This window comes from Mesoplodon bidens (assembly GCF_964165515.1).
Source record: "Mesoplodon bidens genome assembly, chromosome: 5".
Taxonomy (NCBI): Eukaryota; Metazoa; Chordata; class Mammalia; order Artiodactyla; family Ziphiidae; genus Mesoplodon; species Mesoplodon bidens.
Window position 1 is genome coordinate 29,780,956 of NC_138161.1, and position 23,861 is coordinate 29,804,816.

General features: G+C 38.3%; 1 protein-coding gene across 2 annotated transcripts; it reads right to left on the reverse strand.

Annotated features, from left to right (window-relative positions):
• Positions 1-4,189: 4,189 nt before the first annotated feature.
• On the reverse strand, positions 4,190-23,752 carry RBM11 (RNA binding motif protein 11; the record flags this gene model as incomplete). Of its 2 annotated transcripts, none has more annotated exons than XM_081235864.1 (5): positions 23,511-23,752; positions 19,889-20,051; positions 18,491-18,563; positions 6,829-6,925; positions 4,190-4,474 (listed from the first exon to the last, which is right to left on the reverse strand). In XM_081235864.1, the coding sequence occupies exons 1-5, from the start codon at positions 23,604-23,606 to the stop codon at positions 4,190-4,192; spliced, it is 714 nt and encodes a 237-aa protein (XP_081091990.1). In that variant the 5' UTR covers positions 23,607-23,752. The 2 variants fall into 2 exon arrangements, with proteins under 2 accessions (XP_081091990.1, XP_081091989.1); XM_081235863.1 differs by having other exon boundaries at positions 4,190-4,501.
• Between the last annotated feature and the right edge of the window lie 109 nt (positions 23,753-23,861).

Genomic DNA, 23,861 nt, shown 5'->3' on the forward strand with positions numbered 1-23,861 from the left:
ACTCAGAAACAAAGTGAAGGAAATTGTCTAGAGTAACTCCCAGGGTTTTGATTGGCATGCAGGAGAGTCTGCAATGTTTCACTTGTGATTGACTTGGAGGTGGAATAAAATAATGAAGATACTTTCAGGCTGGGATAGGTGGCTGAGATGAGGGTTGTTTTTCTATCCAGGATCTTACCATTTTTTCTCATTTAAAAATAGAAGCAAAGACATTAATTATTAGGATTCAGCTAGTGTGCTGGACTGATCAACAGTATGCATCTAAAAATGTTTTCATTTATTGAGCTCTTCAAGCAAGGTCAAGTAGCTGTGCCAATTATTGTTAGATCCAGGTTCCTTGCAGTAGATACTATACAGGCTTTTTGGGCTCAATCCTTCCCAGAGTTTATAACACAGGAAATATATTAGTATCCTTACCTACTGGTTATGTTCTCTAATTACAATGCAAGTAGCTTGTGTGTTTCTTAATCAGTATATAACCTGCTGATAATGTAACAAGGTAGTACTGGAAGCTCAGAAGTAAGTTTTACCAGGAACCAGATAATAGATCACTTGTCTCACTTGCTAAGGGAGTTTCCACATGTACATGAAGTACTTTTTGCAGGTTGGGCATGATTGGGAATAAAGAGACTTAGCCCACAGTCAGTTGGGGCGACATGTGACCTCATAGATCTCATCCTGATTGGGCAGAAAAACATCATCATTAACCACTTCAGCAAATATTGCTTAGTGCAGACTGGAGAGGCTGTGCTCACTGATCTTTTGTGGGCCTGAGGTATAGATGTAGATATCATCTTTGTTAAAAAGAGGTTTTTCTGAGCTTTCTGAAGTTAAATGTTATTTCTATAGAGATTTATATATTAGTGCTCATTTTTCACCAACATCACACCTATGCTATCAATTTACTTTTCTTGGCGGTAAGTAAATTAATGAGAGACAAACTCAATTCTGATTTAACTAGCTTTGCTGGGATGTACAGAAATAGAAAACAGTGGTAGGATATGGACACTCTAAAGCTCCTGAGCTTTCAACACAGACCAGAGTGGCTGCAGTTGGTGTGCCATCGGTTCTTTAGGATGATATTATAGGAGCCATCTCTACTCCTCCAGGCTTCCTCCCCTTCCTAGAGAGGGAAGACTGGGAACCAAACAGCCAAGTCATCCTCCGGGAATAGCTACTGAAATCACATCTGCCACAGGCCACATCCACCCTAAGGGAGAATACACCCAGCTCTTACATATATTTAAATTGAGATGAAGCTGAACAACCAGTGTCACATCTATCTTTTCATTTTGTTCACCATCCCGATAAATGGGCCTATTTTCATTTCTCTAAGTGCCTGACATCAAGAGTGCTTCCTTACCATTGAAGCATGCAAGTGGGCTAAGAAGGACTGAACAGCTCTCTGTTAAGTCATTGAAACGAGGTCAAAAATTGTCGAAACCCTCCAGCAACTGGTCCATAGTAGAATATTGGCCCAAGTTGGTCAAAGAAGAAAATATCTGGCGAGAAAAAAATTAGGGTAAAATTGAAAGTGTTGAATTGCAGTGCTAATGAGACACCCAGGTGGGTATGCTCTGTAGGCACAGGAGAAAAAGGTCTGGGGATGCCACTTTGGAAGTTCTGGCAAGAGGGAGAGGTCTTACTCTCTAATCACCCATCAGTTATTATTTTAGCCATACAAAGGAAAGGGTTGACTACACATCAGTGTACAATGCCCCAGCACCTGGACGGTGCTAAAGGAACGGTAATAATTCTTAACGCTGTTTCTTTCATTAAACTGTTACCAAAAACATTATTACATCAGAATTTTATAATAATCATGTTACAATAAATTAGTTATTATCTTATTATAGCTGCATTTAATGCTAATATTTCAAAGGTGATATACTTGTTTTAACAGCAATACATTTGAAACCATACCTCAGGACGTGTCATTTCAGCAAAGATTTCAAGGGTGTGTTCTGCATTCATCTTTTTGACTAACTTTAAATGTAATTTCCGTCTTGTTCTTCAACTGCCTTGTTTTTCAGTATTACAGAAACTCAATTACAAAATAAAGTAGTGAATGTGAGAATAAAAAGATGATTGTTCACAAATTCCAAGCTTCTAGCATTTGAAGTAGAATGTGTACATATATACTTAAATAAATAGATTTTGAGAGTGGAGAATTAAAATTGGAAAGATAATTTAAATACTGAAGGAAAATAATTTAAATAATTTTTAACTCAAAGATATAACATTGGGAAAATTGATAATTTAAAATCATACAGGATTGTAGATGATATTAACCTTTTTAAGGAAAGTTTTATATTTTCTAATAACAAAATACACCAGTGTAGATAGGTGAATTTGCCTTCTGCTTGGTTCAAATTGGTTGACTTGGTAGAGTTGATATCCAGATAATTCCTGCCTGTGATGGAAGGAGTTGCAAGAATTACTTGCAACTAAGATTTTAGTTCATGTAACAATATTTCAAGATAATTAAAAAAAAATGCCACCCTTACTTGCTAAGATATTTCTTATATATATATTCCCTATAATGTCAATCACAATGAAATAATTTGGGGCTTAGGGAAACTGTAAGGTTTAAGAGTTGAAGAAAAGGCTGAGGTGAAGTTTATGTGTTTAAATATATATTATTTCCTATTTACATAGAAAGATATTTTTCCTTTGGTATGATTCCAAATTGCAAAAGTGTGAATTTAAAAAGAAAAAAAGGTCATCTTTTTTAGTTTGAATATTCAGTAACATGAAGTTATATAGGTCAAGCTACATCAAGAAGAATTTAGTTTTTCATGTTGATCAGATGGAAATAGACTAATATTTACATTTAAAACGCTATTGGGGCTTCCCTGGTGGCACAGTGGTTGAGAGTCCACCTGCCGATGCAGGGGACACGGGTTCGTGCCCCAGTCCAGGAAGATCCCACATGCCATGGAGCAGCTGGGCCCGTTACCCATGGCCACTGAGCCTGTGTGTCCGGAGCCTGTGCTCGACAACGGGAGAGGCCACAACAGTGAGAGGCCCGCGTACCGCAAAAAAACCCACAAAAAACAAAAAACAAAAACAAAAAAATGCTACTGCATTGTATATTTACAAACAAAAGTTAAATTCAGTTACTCATTTTGTTTAAAATATTTTTATTATTTTAAATAATAAATACCTATAAAGTGCTATGCAACATGCAAAAGAAATATCAAAGAATGTCTTTTCCTATTGAATTGGGTGGTTAACCCCCAATGAAGTTGTGAGATCCTTTCAATTAGCTTTAATAAATAAATATTTTCATCATTCTAGTTTATGATGAGCTACAAAGTTAACAAACTCGTCCAAATAAATCATTAATTTTACATGTAGTCTAATTACCTTCTGCAAATAAATGATTCAGAAATAGGAAACTTGATTTGATGATAAACATTAAATATCATACATTAATGAAATATCATTCCATTTATTGTTCATTACCAAGATTTAAATGTGTTGAATACACCCTCTCAAACCCAGTTGGCAAAAGAGGTGGATAATAAATAATGACATAGCCAACTAAAGGCAGGTATTCCTATTTATACACAACATATGAAAAGGACCAAAAACTAGCCATGTGATAATCATCTTTCCTTTGGTATCACTGTGATATATCCTCATTTTATTAAATAAACGTGTATGAGAATAAGGCTCAGAGACAACATATTTAGACATAAAAAATTACATATTAGTAATAGAGGAAACTAAACTCTGCTTATTCTGTCTTCTTAGGAGAAACATGCAACTCAAATATTTGCACTAGTTTCATTCAGAAAATTGACCACTCCACTTCTTATCTCAGCCTATTTACAGCTGAGGGTTACAGGCGACCGTCAAGCAGAGCATGGTGCCTTATCCATAAGTGCTCAGTAAGTGACTTTTGATTAATATTTTAGCGTAAGTTCATTATAATACTAAAATATTACAACTCAAAGTTCATTTCTTGTTAACAACACCACTACAAATACAAAAAGCACACTATGTTATTTTTAAGTTTTTGTCATTCAAGACAAAAATTGAATAGCAAATCAGAGGTCATATTATTATGTATTTCAAAGAAGACAAGAAAGCCATGGAATTGGTCATTTAGTGGAATACAGAGTTTTCTTCTCTTTTAAGAGAATGAAGACCAGTGTAGATACATTTCATTAGAATGTAAATACTAGTATCTTTTTTTCTTACACTTTCGGAAATTGTGGCTATATTCATTTCCTCTATTGTTTTCTGTGCTACTATCACTATCACTGGTTTGTTTTTGCCTCTTGCGTTTATTCATCTGATAAAGGTCAGAGTCACTTGGCTGTTGGTGAGCCCATTCATAAGAGCTGGGTCCAGCCTCTAGATCTGGAACACAATTCAGTGAGGAAGACACAGAAGTGCTATTAGGAAGTGGTGCTGTCATCTCATAGTAAGGAAGCTGCAGTGCTGGATTATATGCATGCCACTGCTGTGGAAAAAACCCACATACATTCATCTACCAAAACAAGCCCACAAAGTTAAAAAAAAAAAAAGAGTTAACAGTTTACATTCATTACACAAATAACTACAAGCAAACCAAACCATGTGCTGGTATAAGAAGGACAGTGACTTTTCATACTAGGGATATGGTAGTTTCCTTAAATGGTTAACATAAAGATTCAAGGTAGCGTATAGCTTACTACAATACAGATTAGTGCTGTCCTATCGAAATATAATGTAAGCCATGTATGTAGTTTTAAATCTTCTAGTAGCCACAATATGAAAATAAAAATGAAACAGGTGCAATTAAATAAGGTAATTTATTTATCCCAAAATATCCAAAATATTATCATTTCAACAAGTAACCAATATAAAAATTGTTAATGAGATATTTTACTTTTTTTATACTAAGTCTTTGAAATTTGGTGTGCCTTTTATAGCATATTTAATTTGGATGGTAAATTTTCATTGAAAATACTTCATCTGAATTTAGATTACATAAAATGTAGGTGAAAAAGTAGATATACTACCCAAGTTCTTTCAAACATACTTAAAAGTTTTGCAATAACTGAATCAAGTCTGTTTTTAAATTTAAATTTTAATTAAAATTAAAAAAAATTTAAAACTCAGCTCCTTATGGATGGCTGATGGCCACCATATTGTACAGCAGTTTTCAATTGTTAAGATAGACACTTCCTTGTTTTTAAACTAGTTTTTAACTCAAAGTAGATTAAATATTAATAGAGATAACATGATCTTGTGTGTGTGTGTGTGTGTGTGTGTATTTCTCATCTCATCAAAGATAAAAAAAAAAGCCAGAAAGAAGATATTGACAGTTTTAGATAAGAACCGGCAGTTTATTAATATCTCACTATAACTAAGAAAAGTTTTTTCTAAAAGTTAAATTATCAAATTTCCTTATGTTTGCAAAGTGAAAATGTCTATTTGAAAAATCTGAAGCTCACAGGTATGTTGGATTTTCGCAAGTAATCACATTCTGTGAATCAGAATACCTGTGTTATAGTCCCACATCTTTTATTAACAAGTTGTATAATCTTGGGCTTGTTGATTAATACTTCTGAACCTCAATTTTATTATGTATAAAATGAGGAGTTAGAAGAAAAAAATTTCATAAGTTCCCCTTTAACAATATAGACCATCATTATGATTTCTACGCCAGAACCGTATTTTTGAGAGTCTTTGGAAATAATGTAGTTTATCAGTTGAGAATCTTTGCCTTTAGTTAAAAGAAGAAATTTATTTTAAAAAATATCCATGTGCAAAGGCAATATATTTGTGATTGATGATTACATTTTACCAAAATATTTCACTAAATGAAATTATTCGATTCTAAAAACATATCTTCTAAAATAGTCATTTTTTCCACTTTTTTAAATTGGAGTATAATTGCTTTACAGTGCTGTGTTAGTTTCTGCTGTACAGTGAAGTGAATCAGCTATATGTATACATGCACCCCCTCCCTCTTGGACCTTCCTTCCCCTCCATCCCACCCATCTAGGTCATCACAGAGCACCGAGCTGAGCTCCCTGTGCTATACAGCAGGTTCCCACTAGCTATCTATTTTACACATGTATTTATGTCAAACCTAATCTCCCAATTGATCCCACCCTCTCCTTCCCCCTCTGTGTCCATTCTCTACGTTTGCATTTCTATTCCTGCCCTGCAAATAGATTATCTGTACCATTTTTCTAGATTCCACATATATGCGTTAATATACATTTGTTTTTCTCTTTCTGACTTACTTCACTCTGTATGACAGATTCTAGGTCCATCCACACATCTACAAATGACCCAATTTCATTTCCTTTTGTGGCTGAGTAATATTCCATTCTATATATGTGCCACATCTTCTTTATCCATACATCTGTCGATGGACATTTAGGTTGTTTCTATGTTCTGGCTATTGTAAATAGTGCTGCAATGAACCCTGGGGTACATGGGTTATGGGTATATGCCCAGTAGTGGGATTTCTGGGTCATATGGTAGTTCTATTTTTTAGTTTTTTAAGGAGTCTCCATACTGTTTTATACAGTGGCTGTATCAATTTAAATGAGAACTCTATAGTCAAATTTTACTTGTACCACAGTGTATCATCACTAGCACCTGCCCCTTTTCTGTTGACACACTGGCTGTTTGCTTACGTACTATGTGTAGGATTTCAGACGATTGCGTTAGAGCAGACTGCCATTGGGGCATAGAACTCAGGGCAGCTGCTGCCTTCATTCTAGGTTTAGATTTGAGCAGCTTAAGTTCCAAGTAGTTTTCATGTTCTTTATAGTTTGTATCATACTACATATTGAACCAAAGGCATATCAAACTTACCATCTTCGGAAAGAAAAGATATTCCTGAGGTAAAGCTGCATTATTAATTGGAGAGAACTGCATGGGAAAGGAAGTTCTGCCCATGACTTCTTCATTTCTTGGGGGACATAAAAGAAGTAACACAAAGTTAAAATTCCTATGCATACATGTCCTTTATTCTTATAATAAGACAGGTCTTCATAATTTAAAAAAAAAAGAGCTTCTCTAAAAGAACTGTATTAAGATAACTTTAAACACACGATCATTATAACACTGATAATGTAGTGACACAGCAGTACTGCAAGTCTTACTAATTACTACATATTGAAATCTCAATATTTAGAGTCACATTTGGCTTTCTGACAGGAAAATGTTAATCAATGTTACAGTTGTATAAAGACAAAGAACACTTAGATATGAAGAAAGCAAAGCAAGTCCTTAATAATCACCAAGGGTACATTCAATCTTCTACAAAAAAAAAAGTGAAAGGTAGAAATTTTCTCAATTTATTTTTGAAGGAATCTTCACTGTTTAACTACAAAAATTATGTTCTTTCCTAAATGGTCTGCTGATGTTAACATGAACACATAATATTTGCTTATTTCTTCCACACACTATTTAAAACAATACCAATCGCTAATTTAAAGGCAGTAGTGTCCTAAAGTTTTATTTATACATGTAATATTTGCTTCTATCAAGATGTCTAATAAATTCCAATGGTACGCATACTGACTAGACTCTACAGCTAGTCATTAGTCTACTTGCTCCATAGTATTCCACAATTTTAATGCTAATACTACTAATCTTAGGACAGGAAGTTTACTGTGGGGAAGGGTGAAATTAATACAGGCAGGTGGAGGCAAAGGCAAAGGCAGGAGAACAACAGGAAGCAGTCAGATTGATAGGCATTGGTAAGTGGTGAGAGTAGTATCACAGAAGCCAGTGGAAGACGCATTTCATTAAGGAAATAATTAGTGTCGGGTGTTACAGAACAGTAAACTGGGTAAGCAGCAAAACTACTCAATTGTTGATCAGAAGGTTCCTGATAACCTTTAAAAGAACAACTTCCACATAACAATGGGGTTAAGAAGTGAATAGGAGGTAAGGATGAGAAAGATAATTTTTCAGTGAGAGGAAGGGGAAAAATATAACAGCATGACTTGGAGGTAGAGTTCAAGGAGATTGGAACACGTGTGTGGGGTAAGTGATTAAAAAAAGAGATAAAAAGTGCAATGAAGTTATAGAGTGGGGAAGATACAACCCAGTAACACAGGTGGTGAGATTAGCACCGTTATGAAAACAGCTGTAGACTTTCTAAAACCATTATCTTTCCTATGTGAATCTCAGGGCATGCACAGTTGTCTCCACAGAGGAATCACATGTAAATTGGGAAGAGCTGTGAGTTGAACCATGTCAACTCAAAATTTATATGTTGAAGTCCTAACCCCGAATACTTCAGAATGTGACCTTATTTGGAAATAGCATTGTTGCAGATGTAATTAGCTAAGAGGAGGTCATACTGGAGTAGGATGGGCTAAACAGGTACCCTTACTTATTATAATCAAAAGGGGAAATTTGGAGACGGATGCACACAGGGAGAACACCATATGAAGATGAAGGCAGAGAGCCAGGTGATGCTTGTACAAGCCAAGGAATATCAAAGATTGCCAACAAACCGGGAGAAGCTATGAGAGAGGAACAGAACAGACTTTCTCACAGCCCTCATAAAGAAATCTAGGGGGCATCCGGAAGATGGCGGAAGAGTAAGACGCAGAGATCACCTTCCTCCCCACAGATGCATCAGAAATTCATCTACACGTGGAACAACTCCTACAGAACACTTACTGAACGCTGACAGAAGACGTCAGACCCCCCAAAAGGCAAGAAACTCCCCACATACCTGGGTAGGGCAAAAGAAAAAAAGAATAAACAGAGACAAAAGGATAGGGACGGGACCTGCACCAGTGGGAGGGAGCCGTGAAGGAGGAATGGTTTCCACACACTAGGAAGCCCCTTCGTGGGTGGAGACTGCGGGTGGCGGAGGGGGAAGCTTCAAAGTAGCGGAGGAGAGCGGAGCAACAGGGGTGCAGAGGGCAAAGCGGAGAGATTCCCGCACAGAGGATCGGTGCACTCAGGCACTCACCAACCCGAGAGGCTTGTCTGCTCGGCCGCCGGGGAAGGCGGGGCAGGGAGCTGAGGCTCGGGTATCGGGTTTCAGTGGGAGCGCAGGGAGAGGACTGGGGCTGGCGGCGGGAAGAGAGCCTGAAGGGGTTAGTGCACCACGGCTAGCCTGGAGGGAGTCCGGGAAAAGTCTGGAGCTGCCGAAGAGGCAAGAGACTTTTTCTTCCCTCTTTCTTTCCTGGTGCGCGAGGAGAGGGGATTAAGAGCGCTGCTTAAAGGAGCTCCAGAGACGGGCGCGAACCGCGGCTAAAGGCGCGGACCCCGGAGACGGGCGTGGGACGCTGGGGCTGCTGCTGCTGCCACCAAGAGGCCTGTGTGCGAGCGCAGGTCACTGTCCACGGCCCCTTTCCGGGGAGCCTGTGCAGCCCGCCACTGCCGGGGTCCCGGGATCCAGGGACGGCTTCCCCGGGAAAGCGAATGGAGCGCCTCGGGCTGGTGCAACGTCATGCCGGCCTCTGCCGCCGCAGGCTCGCCCCGCACTCTATGCCCCTCCCTCCCCTCGGCCTGAGTGAGCCAGAGCCCCCGAATCAGCGGCTCCTTTAAACCCGTCCTGTTTGAGCGAACAACAGACGCCCTCCGGCGACCTACACGGAGAGGCGGGGCCATATCCAAAGCTGAGACCCGGGAGCTGTGAGAACAAAGAAGAGACAGGGAAATCTCTCTTTGCAGCCTCAGAAGCAGCGGATTAAAGCTCCACAATCAACTTGATGTACCCTGCATCTGTGGAATACATGAATAGACAACGAATCATCCCAAATTGAGGAGGTGGACTTTGAGAACAAGATTTAAGATTTTTTCCCCTTTTCCTCTTTTTACAACGAATTATCCCAAATTGAGGAGGTGGACTTTGAGAGCAAGATTTACGATTTTTTTCCCCTTGTTCTTTTTTTGTGAATGTGTATGTGTATGCTTCTGTGTGAGATTTTCTCTGTATAGCTTTGCTTCCACCATTTGTCCCAGGGTTCTATCCGTGTGTTTTTTCTTTTAACTTTTTTTAATAATTACTTTTTTATTTTACTAACGCTACTATATTTTATCATACTTTATTCTATTTTAAATTATCTTCTCTCTTTCTCTTTTTCCTCCCTCCCCTTCCTCCCTCCCTCCCCCCTTTCTTTCTTTCCTTCCTCCCTCCTTCCTGTCTTTCTCTCTTTATTTCTTTCCTTCCTCCCTCCCTCTGTTTCTCCCTTTCTTTCTTTCCTTCCTCCCTCCCTCCTTTCTTTCTTTCTTCCTTTCTTTCCTTCTTTCTTTCTCTCTTTCTTTCTTCTACTAATTTTTTCTTTCTACTTTTTCTCCCTTTTGTTCTGAGCTGGGTAGATGAAAGGCTCTTGGTGCTGCAGCCAGGAGTCAGTGCTGTGCCTCTGAAGTGGGAGACCCAACTTCACGACATGGGTCCACAAGACACCTCCCAGCTCCACATAATATCAAGCAGCGAAAATCTCCCAGAGATCTCCATCTCAACACCAGCACCCAGCTTCACTCAACGACCAGCAAGCTACAGTGCTGGTCGTCCTATGCCAAACAACTAGCAAGACAGGAACACAACCCCACCCGTTAGCAGAGAGGCTGCCTAAAAACATAATAAGGTCACAGGCACTCCAAAACACACTACTAGACGTGGACCTCTCCACCAGAAAGACAAGATCGAGCCTCATCCACCAGAACACAGGCACTAGTCCCCTCCACCAGAAGGCCTACACAACCCACTGAAACAACGTTAGCCACTGGGGACAGACACCAAAAACAACGGGAACTACGAATCTGCAGCCTGCAAAAAGGAGACCCAAAACACAGTAAGATAAGCAAAATGAGAAGACAGAAAAACACACAGCAGGTGAAGGAGCAAGATAAAAACCCACCAGACCTAACAAATGAAGAGGTAATAGGCATTCTACCTGAAAAACAATTCAGAATAATCATAGTAAAGATGATCCAAAATCTTGGAAATAGAATAGACAAAATGCAAGAAACAGTTAACAAGGACGTAGAAGAACTAAAGATGAATCAGGCATCGATTATAAACACAATACATGAAATAAAAAATACTCTAGATGGGATCAATAGCGGAATAACTGAGGCAGAAGAACAGAAAAGTGACATGGAAGATAAAATAGTGGAAATAACTGCTGCAGAGCAGAATAAACAAAAAAGAATGAAAAGAACAGAGGACAGTCTCAGAGACCTCTGGGACAACATTAAATGCACCAACATTCGAATTATAGGGGTTCCAGAAGAAGAAGAGAAAAAGAAAGGGACTGAGAAAATATTTGAAGAGATTATAGTTGAAAACTTCCTGATTATGGGAAAGGAAATAGTTAATCAAGTCCAGGAGGCACAGAGAGTCCCATACAGAATAAATCCAAGGAGAAATATGCCAAGACACATATTAATCAAACTGTCAAAAATTAAACACAAAGAAATCATATTAAAAGCAGCAAGGGAAAAACAACAAATAACACACAGGGAATCCCCATCAGGTTAACAGCTGATCTCTCAGCAGAAACTCTACAAGCCAGAAGGGAATGGCAGGACATATTTAAAGTGATTAAGGAGAAAAACCTGCAACCAAGATTACTCTACCCAGCAAGGATCTCATTCAGATTTGATGGAGAAATTAAAACGTTTACAGACAAGCAAAAGCTGAGAGAGTTCAGCACCACCAAACCAGCTTTACAACAAATGCTAAAGGAACTTCTCTAGGCAAGAAACACAACAGAAGGAAAAGACCTACAATAACGAACTCAAAACAATTAAGGAAATGGGAATAGGAACATACATATCGATAATTATCTTAAATGTAAATGGACTAAATGCTCCCACCAAAAGACACAGATTGGCTGAATGGATACAAAAACAAGACCCATATATATGCTGTCTACAAGAGACCCACTTCAGACCTAGAGACACATACAGATTGAAAGTAAGGGGATGGAAAAAGATATTCCATGCAAATGGAAACCAAAAGAAAGCTGGAGTAGCAATTCTTATATCAGGCAAAATAGACTTTAAAATAAAGACTACTAGAAGAGACAAAGAAGGACACTACATAATGATCAAGGGATCGATCCAAGAAGAAGATATAACAATTGTAAATATTTATCCACCCAACATGGGAGCACCTCAATACATAAGGCAAATACTAACAGCCATAAAAGGAGAAATCGACAGTAACACACTCATAGTAGGGGACTTTAACACCCCACTTTCACCAATGGACAGATCATCCAAAATGAAAATAAATAAGGAAACACAAGCTTTAAATGATACATTAAACAAGATGGACTTAATTGATACTTACAGGACATTCCATCCAAAAACAATAGAATACACATTTTTCTCAAGTGCTCATGGAACATTCTCCAGGATAGATCATATCTTGGGTCACAAATCAAGCCTTGGTAAATTTAAGAAAATTGAAATCATATCAAGTATCTTTTCTGACCACAATGCTATGAGACTAGACATCAATTATAGGAAAAGATCTGTAAAAACTACAAACACATGGAGGATACACAATACACTAGTTAATAATGAAGTGATCACTGAAGAAATCAAAGAGGAAATAAAAAAATGACAATGGAGACACGACTACGCAAAACCTATGGGACACAGCAAAAGCAGTTCTAAGGGGAAGTTTATAGCAATACAATCCCACCTTAAGAAACAGGAAACAGCTCGAGTAAACAACCTGACCCTGTACCTAAAGCAATTAGAGAAAGAAGAACAAAAAAACCCCAAAGTTAGCAGAAGGAAAGAAAACATAAAGATCAGATCAGAAATAAATGAAAAAGAAATGAAGGAAACGATAGCAAAGATCAATAAAACTAAAAGCTGGTTCTTTGTGACGATAAACAAAATTGATTAACCATTAGCCAGACTCATCAAGAAAAAAAGAGAGAAGACTCAAATCAATAGAATTAGAAATGAAAAAGGAGAAGTAACAACTGACACTGCAGAAATACAAAAGATCATGAGAGATTACTACAAGCAACTCTATGCCAATAAAATGGACAACCTGGAAGAAATGGACAAATTCTTAGAAAAGCACAACTTTCCGAGACTGAACCAGGAAGAAAATATAAACAGACGAATCACAAGCACTGAAATTGAAACTGTGATAAAAAATCTTCCAACAAACAAAAGCCCAGGACCAGATGGCTTCACAGGCGAATTCTATGAAACATTTAGAGAAGAGCTAACACCTATCCTTCTCAAACTCTTCCAAAATATAGCAGAGGGAGGAGCACTCCCAAACTCATTCTACGAGGCCACCATCACCTTGATACCAAAACCAGGCAAGGATGTCACAAAGAAAGAAAACTACAGGCCAATATCACTGATGAACATAGATGCAAAAATCCTCAACAAAATACTAGCAAACAGAATGCAACAGCCCATTAAAAGGATCATACACCATGATCAAGTGGGGCTTATTCCAGGAATGCAAGGATTCTTCAATATATGCAAATCAATCAATGTGATACACCATATTAACAAATTGAAGGAGAAAAACCATATGATCATCTCAATAGATGCAGAGAAAGCTTTCGACAAAATTCAACACCCATTTATGATAAAAACCCTGCAGAAAGTAGGCATAGAGGGAACTTTCCTCAACATAATAAAGGCCATATATGACAAACCCACAGCCAACATCGTCCTCAATGGTGAAAAAATGAAACCATTTCCACTAAGATCAGGAACAAGACAAGGCTGCCCACTCTCACCACTCTTACTCAACATAGTTTTGCAAGTTTTAGCCACAGCAATCAGAGAAGAAAAGGAAATAAAAGGAATCCAAATTGGAAAAGAAGAAGTAAAGCTGTCACTGTTTGCAGATGACATGATACTACACATAGAGAATCCTAAAGATGCTGCCAGAAAACTACTAGAGCTAATTAATGAATTCGGTAAAGTAGCAGGATACAAAATTAATGCACAGAAATCTCTGGCATTCCTGTACACTAATGATGAAAAATCTGAAAGTGAAATCAAGAAAACACTCCCATTTACCATTGCAACAAAAAGAATAAAGTATCTAGGAATAAACCTACCTAAGGAGACAAAAGACCTGTATGCAGAAAATTATAAGACACTGATGAAAGAAATTAAAGATGATACAAATAGATGGAGAGATATACCATATTCCTGGATTGGAAGAATCAATATTGTGAAAATGACTCTACTACCCAAAGCAATCTACAGATTCAATTCAATCCCTATCAAACTACCACTGGCATTTTTCACAGAACGAGAACAAAAAATTTCAAAATTTCTTTTGAAAAACAAAAGACCCCGAATAGCCAAAGCAATCTTGAGAACGAAAAACGGAGCTGGGGGAATCAGGCTCCCTGACTTCAGGCTCTACTGCAAAGCTACAGTAATCAAGACAAGTGTGGTACTGGCACAAAAACAGAAAGATAGATCAATGGAACAGGATAGAAAGCCCAGAGATAAACCCACACATATATGGTCAACTTATCTTTGATAAAGCAGGCAGGAATGTACAGTGGAGAAAGGACAGCCTCTTCAATAAGTGGTGCTGGGAAGACTGGACAGGGACATGTAAAAGTATGAGATTAGATCATTCCCTAACACCACACACAAAAATAAGCTCAAAATGGATTAAAGACCTAAATGTAAGGCCAGACACTATCAAACTCTTAGAGGAAAACATAGGCAGAACACTCTATGACATAAATCACAGCAAGATCCTTTTGGACCCACCTCCTAGAGAAATGGAAATAAAAAGAAAGATAAACAAATGGGACCTAATGAAACTTCAAAGCTTTTGCACAGCAAAGGAAACCATAAAAAGACCAAAAGACAACCCTCAGAATGGGAGAAAATATTTGCAAATGAAGCAACTGACAAAGGATTAATCTCCAAAATTTATAAACAGCTCATGCAGCTCAATATCAAAAAAACAAACAACCCCATCCAAAAATGGGCAGAAGACCTAAAGAGACATTTCTTCAAAGAAGATATACAGACTGCCAACAAACACATGAAAGAATGCTCAACATCATTAATCATTAGAGAAATGCAAATCAAAAGTACAATGAGATATCATCTCACACCAGTCAGAATGGCCATCATCAAAAAATCTAGAAACAATAAATGCTGGAGAGGGTGTGGAGAAAAGGGAACACTCTTGCACTGCTGGTGGGAATGTGAATTGGTACAGCCACTATGGAGAACGGTATGGAGGTTCCTTAAAAAACTAAAAATAGAACTACCATATGACCCTGCAATCCCACTACTAGGCACATACCCTGAGAAAACCATAATTCAAAAAGAGACATGTACCAAAATGTTCATTGCAGCTCTATTCACAATAGCCCGGAGATGGAAACAATCTAAGTGTCCATCATCGGATGAATGGATAAAGAAGATGTGGCACATATATACAATGGAATATTACTCAGCCATAAAAAGAAACGAAACTGAGCTATTTGTAATGAGGTGGATAGACCTAGAGTCTGTCATACAGAATGAAGTAAGTCAGAAAGAGAAAGACAAATACCATATGCTAACACATATATATGGAATTTAAGAAAAAAAATGTCATGAAGAACCTAGGGGTAAAACAGGAATAAAGACACAGACCTACTTGAGAATGGACTTGAGGATATGGCGAGGGTGAAGGGTAAGCTGTGACATGGACATGGACATATATACAGTACCAAACGTAAGGTAGGTAGATAGTGGGAAGCAGCCGCATAGCACAGGGAGATCAGCTCGGTGCTTTGTGACTGCCTGGAGGGGTGGGATAGGGAGGGTGGGAGGGAGAGAGACGCAAGAGGGAAGGGATGTGGGAACAGATGTATATGTATGACTGATTCACTTTGTTATAAAGCAGAAACTAAAAAAAAAAAAAAATCTAGCAGACACCTTGATCTTGGACTTTGAGGCTTCAGAACTCTGAGAGAATTCATTTCTGTGTTTAAGCACTCTGTTTGCAGTACTTTTTATGGTAGCCTTAGCATGCTAATACAGGAACTATTTATTAAAAACAGAACTATTTATTGCCTAAGAGGTAATAACAAGCACAAAAACCCATTTCCAAGAAAGACTATAGGGTATAACAAGTGCACCATTTTTCTCTGCACAACACTTCTAGAACATGATAACCTTTTCCCATTCTTCCTTTATAATGCAGCACATACTAGAAGAATAAGGTACAACCAGTGAAGTGGAGTATTATGGAATATACACATATTTCTGATCTTCTACCCTAGAATTTGTGATGATTAAAAGTACATCAAACGTAAGTAGAGAATGCGAGTTACTCCCATCTTCTAGCTGTTTATCTAGTCTTTCTTCTTCTGTCCCAAACCTAGCAATAGCTTTTTTCCAAACTCCTGAGAAAAAAGAGGTATCTTTTCCCACTAGCAGAAGAGGGGAAGCTTTTATATTACATAAATGGCTCAATTCATGAGTCCATAGTTCCTCTCGTATGAAGGAAGTGAATCACTACCTCTTTTTGCTCACATTCGCTGAAAGTATTTACTGGATACTTGCCATGTGCTCAGTATTTTAAATACCTTGAATTTATTATAAAATTTAATTCTCACAATAACCTTCTGAGGTACTATCCTCATTTTAGAGATGGGGTACAGTGTGATAATCTGTCCAAGGTTAATAAAGTGACAGAGGCAGGATTCAAATTCAGGCAGTCTGGTTTCAGTACCTATTTTGTCTTTATTTCACTGATAAAGAAATGTTGGGGAGAATGAAGACATGGAGCACACTGCGTTACACTTGGAGTGCAGTACTTCTCCTAAAGATAAGACTGGGAAATCGTGAGTTCTAAGAGGCCACTCTTCCATGCCTAGGAGGGCTGATATAGTTAGCAGGCATGGGAGGTTCAGCTGTTGTTAGCCTACTGGAGAATACTCAGTTCTGCTACAGAAAACAAGAAAAAAACAGGGATGGATGAAACTCACAAGAAATGCTTAGGGTAGCCTTTAAGTAAGCTACACTGATGCAGCTGATGCAGCAGAGAAACAGGGTCTACGAATATTAGTGTAGTCAGAACTCAGCTAAAACGAGTTTATGAGATAGCAATGAAACTGTGTTAGAAACAGAATAAGCAAGTGGCTTGGGAGACACAGGCAGAATTCATAATACATATTAAATATGCATAATAAATAACTTAGTATGTTTTAAGAGATGCCACAGATAGATCCGATAGAAAATATGATGGAATAAGATTGTTACTCATAGAAAGAAAGGGAAGGAAATACCTAGTCCTTATCATGGCACCTATGGGCTAACAGTTTTGCTGCTTTTCTTGTTTTTGTTCTGCCTAAGAAACTCAGATAGAACCTGTGAGCATCTAGCTCCTTCTGTAGCCAGGTGTATTTGCCCCTATGTCTTTTTTTTTTTTTTTTTTTTTTGCGGTACGCAGGCCTCTCACTGTTGTGGCCTCTCCCGTTGCGGAGCACAGGCTCTGGACGCGCAGGCTCAGCCGCCATGGCTCACGGGCCTAGCCGCTCCGCGGCATGTGGGATCTTCCTGGACCGGAGCACGAACTCGTGTCCCCTGCATTGGCAGGCGGACTCTCAACCACTGCGCCACCAGGGAAGCCCACCCCTATGTCTTTTTGAGAGAGCAAGTGAGTGAAACTAGCTCCGGGAACTTTCTATCTGAATGGAATTCGTTACTCAAACCTCAACTCTAGGGTTCATGACCACACTATCAGTGGGAAAGGTTGATGCAGCACAGAGAGAAACAGGGCATATGAATACTAGTGTAATCAGAACTCAGCTAGTATGCTCCTTTCACCCATTTATGCTAACTATCCAGTATCTTTCCTTTTGCTTTTCACTATCCAGTATCTTTCCTTTTGCTTTTGACTGCATCTTTTAAATTGTTTTACTAAATGGTGTTATTTGAGCATCTTATTTGGTTTGGGAGACTTTCTGTTCCATGACCTTTGGGATAGCTGAACTGAGAGTGTCCTTGCAGGCTACCATTGCATTGAGAAATCAGCCTACACAAAACTTGAGAATATTTTGAAAATTACCATAGAGAAGTTTTTAAAAATAGTAACATAAACAGTAGAGTGGCTTAATGTCAGAAGGCTTAATTTTAAGCCTAGCAACTATCACTTTTTCATCTTTGTGCCCTTGGCAATTAGTTAACTTTTGCATCTCTATGTTTATTCAAGTATAAAATATGGATAATAGTGACTCTGTGATCTACCGCAATGAGACTCTGGATGCTTAAGTGATTTAACAGTTATGAAAAGTACACAGTAACCTATAAAGAATGCCACAAATATATATCTCTCCCACCTACTGCAGAAAATATTGACTAAACTTTAAATGAAAATATTTTCTGTCACTTTTCATGTTTTCAGGAAAAATGAATTCCTTAATATTATCCTATGCCTAAAGAGTAAGGTTTTACAGTAGTCCAGAATATATAAGAACCCTTCCTGGCGTGAGACCATATTTATTTGCTTTACCTTTGTGAAAAAAATATTTTTAATTACCTGTAGCTGTGTGAATTTATCTTGACACAGCTCTCAAAACTTTGGTTAGCTGGATCACAAGAGCGAGAGCTCCCTTTAAAAGAAACAGAATAACAGATTACTTCATGTTACAAGTTTTTGGAGTTCTCACATTAAACCATTTAAAAAAATTCCATATAAGATACATGAATATATCTTTGATCTCCCAAGTAATATTTATAGGTTGTTTACATCACTATAAATGGCTAAATTATAACCAAGCTTTGTCCAAAGCAATGGGGGTAGAAAATAATTATGTTGACATGGGGCCATATAAGACAGGTGACGCTATTTGGTTCTACACACCTGGAAACTAAAAATGTCAAATACACACCTGGAAACTAAAAATGTCAAATAATCAGTGTTATTTGCCTCCTGCGTAGAAGGCATGAGTTCTCTAAACTGTACTGACAAAAGTGAATGCAACCTGACAGAGGATAATGAGCAGCTGGCTGGGGATGTGTCAGAACATGATATGGCCTGGCCCGTTTTACCAGTCAGTATGAGTTAACGGGACAGTACATGAGAGCATGATGCAACCAATTAATTATCTTTGCAAAAACAAAACAAAATGAAATGCAAAGTTATGCTTTTCCTTTGCAACAAGGCATTGTTTCCTTATTCTTATTTATTTTTTTTAGTATAGCAAGAAGAATAAAAACCAAACAAACAAGAGATACATCAATAAACCTGAATCATTAGGGGAAGTAGGCAACATAAGCATTGCAAACATGGCAGCAAAAGCATAAGCATTGCCTCTATCAGTCCCTCAAACTATGAAAGGGCTAGAGCAATAGTACAATGTTCTCTGGGCATCTAATCAAAGATGATCAGTTCTTGACATGTAGCAGGAGAAGGCGTTTGAGGCCGTTCATGTCAGGAAGCTTTCTTCCATTAAGGGTCAGCCTTTGGCCAGCTGCTTTTACAGGGACTCAGATCCAGGGTGATATGTATAGCACGGTAACACCAGGAGAAGGACTAGGCACCCACCCTATCCTCCAAATAGTAGATATTTGATACCATTGACAAGAAGATCAGCAAATAGCCTTGCTATATAGAAGCTGGAGTTGTGTGTCCCCAGTTCATTTAGATTTGTTTAATTCTTAACAGCCAATAGCAACTATCATAGCTATTTGCTGGCTGACATTAAAATAGAACATTTAAAATTTTAATACAGAAAAGATGCTATAGAGTTGGCAACCTAATTGGTAATATTAACTAATTGCATAACATTATGAATGTGTTCTGAGAAATTTTAAGAGACTACAGGGGCACTCTTTTGGTCTTAGGCTATAATATAGAAAATAAAAATGTTTACACCTCTGGGAACAGCACCACCAACAAAACACACTTGGAAGATTCATCAGTGACAAAACCTACCAAATCGATACTGCACATTAATTGGTCTTCCATATAAACGAATTCCATTCAGCAAAGCTATGGCATAAGACACCGATTCTGGGTGTTTAAAGCAGACAAAACCAAAAGACTTCGGCTTTCCTTCTCTGTCTTTGCAGATAGTCACTTTGGTTAATGGCCCAGCCTGTAAGAAACTTAAAAATTATTTTCTCATAAATCTAAAGATTTTTTTTACACTGAGAAAATCAAGTATACTCAACTTTAGACTAAAAAAAAAAAATCTGTTAGCAATAACAGCTTTATGTAGCTCTGTTAATAATGTATTTCCCTAACAATAAATATCATACTTACACTTTCTTGGCATTTTTCTGGCTCATTAAAAAAACATTTATGGTGTTAAGATCAGGAAATTTTAGGTAATAGTTCCAAATCTTAAAAGGAAAGATATGTTACCTTTATGTTAGGCCTAACAAAACAATTTAGAGTGCATTTAAATCTAAGGTTAAAATACTACTTTGTCTCCACACATATTAGCAGTGTATAACTCAAAAATAAGTGAAATGACAAACCCAATGTTCTTTGACTTATCATAAAGAAACCGGTAACATTACATCAAAGCCTAATTTCTTCTGACAAGATTAAACATTTTCACAGGAGAAACTAAATTTTTGATCTATATAGAAACTGTATTTTGATCTGGTAATCCCATTTGGTAAATATTCCCAAAGGGAAAAATGTTTTAATATGTTTAACACTTTTAGGTAGGTGCATTATTTATAAGGATGAAAAATGAGGAAGGCTCTAAATCCAACAACAGGAGAATATTACTCCATGGTGTATTATTAAAATAGAATAAAATAAATTGAAAATATTCAGATTTTATTGATAATAAAACCTATAATTAACAATACAGAGTAAAAAAGCAGAGCCAACTATTGTAAAATGTGTTAATTACAACCAAAAGAATATTACCTCTCCACCATGATAGTGATTTGAGTTAGTGCTCACCAAGACTCACAATAGCTAAGAGTTAATGGTGAACGGCTCATAGTTTTCCATTGCACTTTAATGATTGATTACTGATCTCTGTTGAGTTCGATAAGTATATTAAGAAATTGTTTTTAGTCTAAAGAAAAATGTTAATTATCATCTTCAAAATGATGCTGTATTTTAAGATTCAATCTTTTTTAATTCTCTACTTTCCCAGAGAGTAGCTCATCCTCCCTTCTGTCTTCAAGAGCCACTGCATCAACAAATCTATTTTTCCCACTCATGCCTCATTCATGGAGACAGTCTCCTAGAGACCTCCATGTGATTCTGTTTCAAACTCAACATATTTGAAACTGAATTCATTATCTTTCCCCTTGGAATCTCTACTTCAGTATTTCTTGGTTAAAAGTACAAAGATATTGAAACTGATTTCCACTCTTCCAAGGATAATCAGAAATTTGAAAGAAACCAGTAAAAAGGATAACTATATATAGTAATAAAATAAATCAAGTTTAATCAGTACTTTTCCACTGCTGATATTAAATATATGAAATCGCAAACGGACAGAATGTGCTTACATGCTTTGAGTTTCACAAATTCAAAACTATGCCCGTGCATTTTTAAAGATAAAGTCCAACAAGAAGGCTTGCTGGTAGCAATAATCACATCAAAACTTTTTAGTCTCTTTAAAACAGAATGAAACACATAAACAGTGTGGCCAGTTGTCAAGATCTGCTAACTTCTGCTGGGTTGAAGTCTTCCTAAAAGATATCTCACTTTAGCAAATTCTTCTAGAATACAGAAGGGCTTAGGTAAAAATACAAACGTATGCTTGGTTGTCTGAACTGTTAAAAGAGATGAATATTTTGTTTAGGGAGAAATTATAAACAATGAGATCTACCTATCTATCTTGTAGATCCACATACAACTGATATAGATCCAGTCCCTACTGACTAGAGATAATATATGTGCATGGGGGCCTTCATGCCTATCCCATTCCCCTCATCAGTCCCGTCTGCTCCTTTTTTGTTGGCTCAACATGAAAGAAGCCTCCTGGAGAAAAAGAACAGTAAGTTTTCTTTCTTTCTCTCTCTCTCCCCCTCCTTCCCTCCCTTCCTCCCTCTCTCCCTACCTTCCTTCCCCCCTCCCTTTTTTTAAGTTAAAATGATAAGTTTCAAGTAATACCTGGAGAAAAAATAACCATAGGACAAGACAAGTATTAGAGTAGATTAAAAAGGATGAGTTTAAAAACGATGGCAAGTTAGAAGAATAAGAATAAAAGCCTTAAAATCAACAATATTTTTCAAATAATAAAAATGTTTTATGTCCAGGAAAGGAAACTGAGTTCCTGGAGGAAATTATATCAAATTGTATCTGTAATTAACAGAGGGGTGCTTTAGTTCAGAGATGAAGGTAGAGCCTTTCAGAAACTACATAAAGAACGCCTTTCACCTCCCGTACTCATACTTAGCCTTTGATATTTAGTTTTGCTATTGCTCCCTTTGAACTTGCCCTTATTCTGATAGGAGGAAGTCACTCTTGATTTCTCTTGATGTTAGTACCAGTAGTATTATTGATAGTAATAGTAGTGACATTAGTAGTGGCAGCAGCAGCAAACACTTAGTAAGGGCCAGGTTCAGTTTTGTTTTATCTGGATTCGTTTATTCAATCTTCACACCACATCATATTGTGGATACTATTACTCCCATTGACATTTGAGGAAACTGGGCACTGAGCTATTCATTTACTTGGCCAAAGTCACATTGCTGACATCAGAATTCACACTCTAAACAACTTTTCTATACTATGTGTCCCTCTTTTTTGCAGATTATCTTAAATCATGGTAATTAATTTGAAATTTCTCCTTTTAGGAAGACCAAGGGCTGTCTCTTAAATTAGTATGTCCAGCACCTTCCTGTCTGTCATATAATTGTGGATCATTAAATGGTTAAATGAATGGCTGAATGAAGACATCTCTTTAGCAAGTGAGACCTATGTGTATACAGTAGGTGAGTGTTTACAGGAGACAGGAGTTTTAATCCTGGAGGTACCAGGTCTGGAAAAGTTTTCATAAGATCCTCTTGGTATTAAATAAAGGGAACTGGCCAGGAAATCAATTGGTCACAGTCGTGATTTGGCTGCCCAAATCATTTCAAATCTCATTTATCATTCTGGAGTAAAAATACTTGCCGTGTAAAAGGGCTTGGGGGGAAAAAGTAATGTATATGGAAACATGTTAAAATATATTCCTCTCATTTCGCGGGATGTAAGGCGTGAGGTGCTTATTACCTGAAGCAAGACAGTGACAGGGCTGTTTTGTATTTTGCCTGAACACACCCAAGGCCCAGGCAGCCTCTGAAAAGCCCTTACTCAGGGCTGGGGGTTGAAGGGAGCCCAGTCACTGCTCACCCCAGGACTCTGCAGTGGGGATGGGATGCGGAACGGATGGGGAAGGGGCGCACTCTGTCACTTCACTACCCAGTTGCTCACCTGGTGACAGGTGCGCCAAAGCGGAACTAAATTAAAACCAAGGCACAGGATGGGGCGGGAAGAGGGCCGGGCTCCGGATGGTTCAGGTGCGGCCCGCCCCTCTGGCTGCGCTTCCGGCTCGACGCGCCCCGCCCCTCAGCCACCCCTTCTCAGCCGACAGTACCTGAAGGAACAGCTCGTAAAGAATCTCTTCCCGCACTCGGGCCTCTAAATTTCCCACAAACACCGTCCTGTCGGCTTCCTCCTGAGCAGGGAACATGCCTTCGCCTCGGCTCAAGAACTGAGGAGGCCTCGAGACGACGCCCCCTCTCCTCACCAGCGGAGCCGGCTACGGGAGTAAGCGCGCAAGGGGCGGAGCGAGGCTGCGGCGACTCGCCCCCAGCACCCCGTGGTTACCGCCCAGCGCGCCTTCGCCACGCCCCGGATCCGGCTGGGACCTTGGGAGAGTGAGTGAGAATAAGTAAGATTAGTGTGCAAGGGGCGTTGACCTCTTGCTTATGGAGTTTCCTTCATT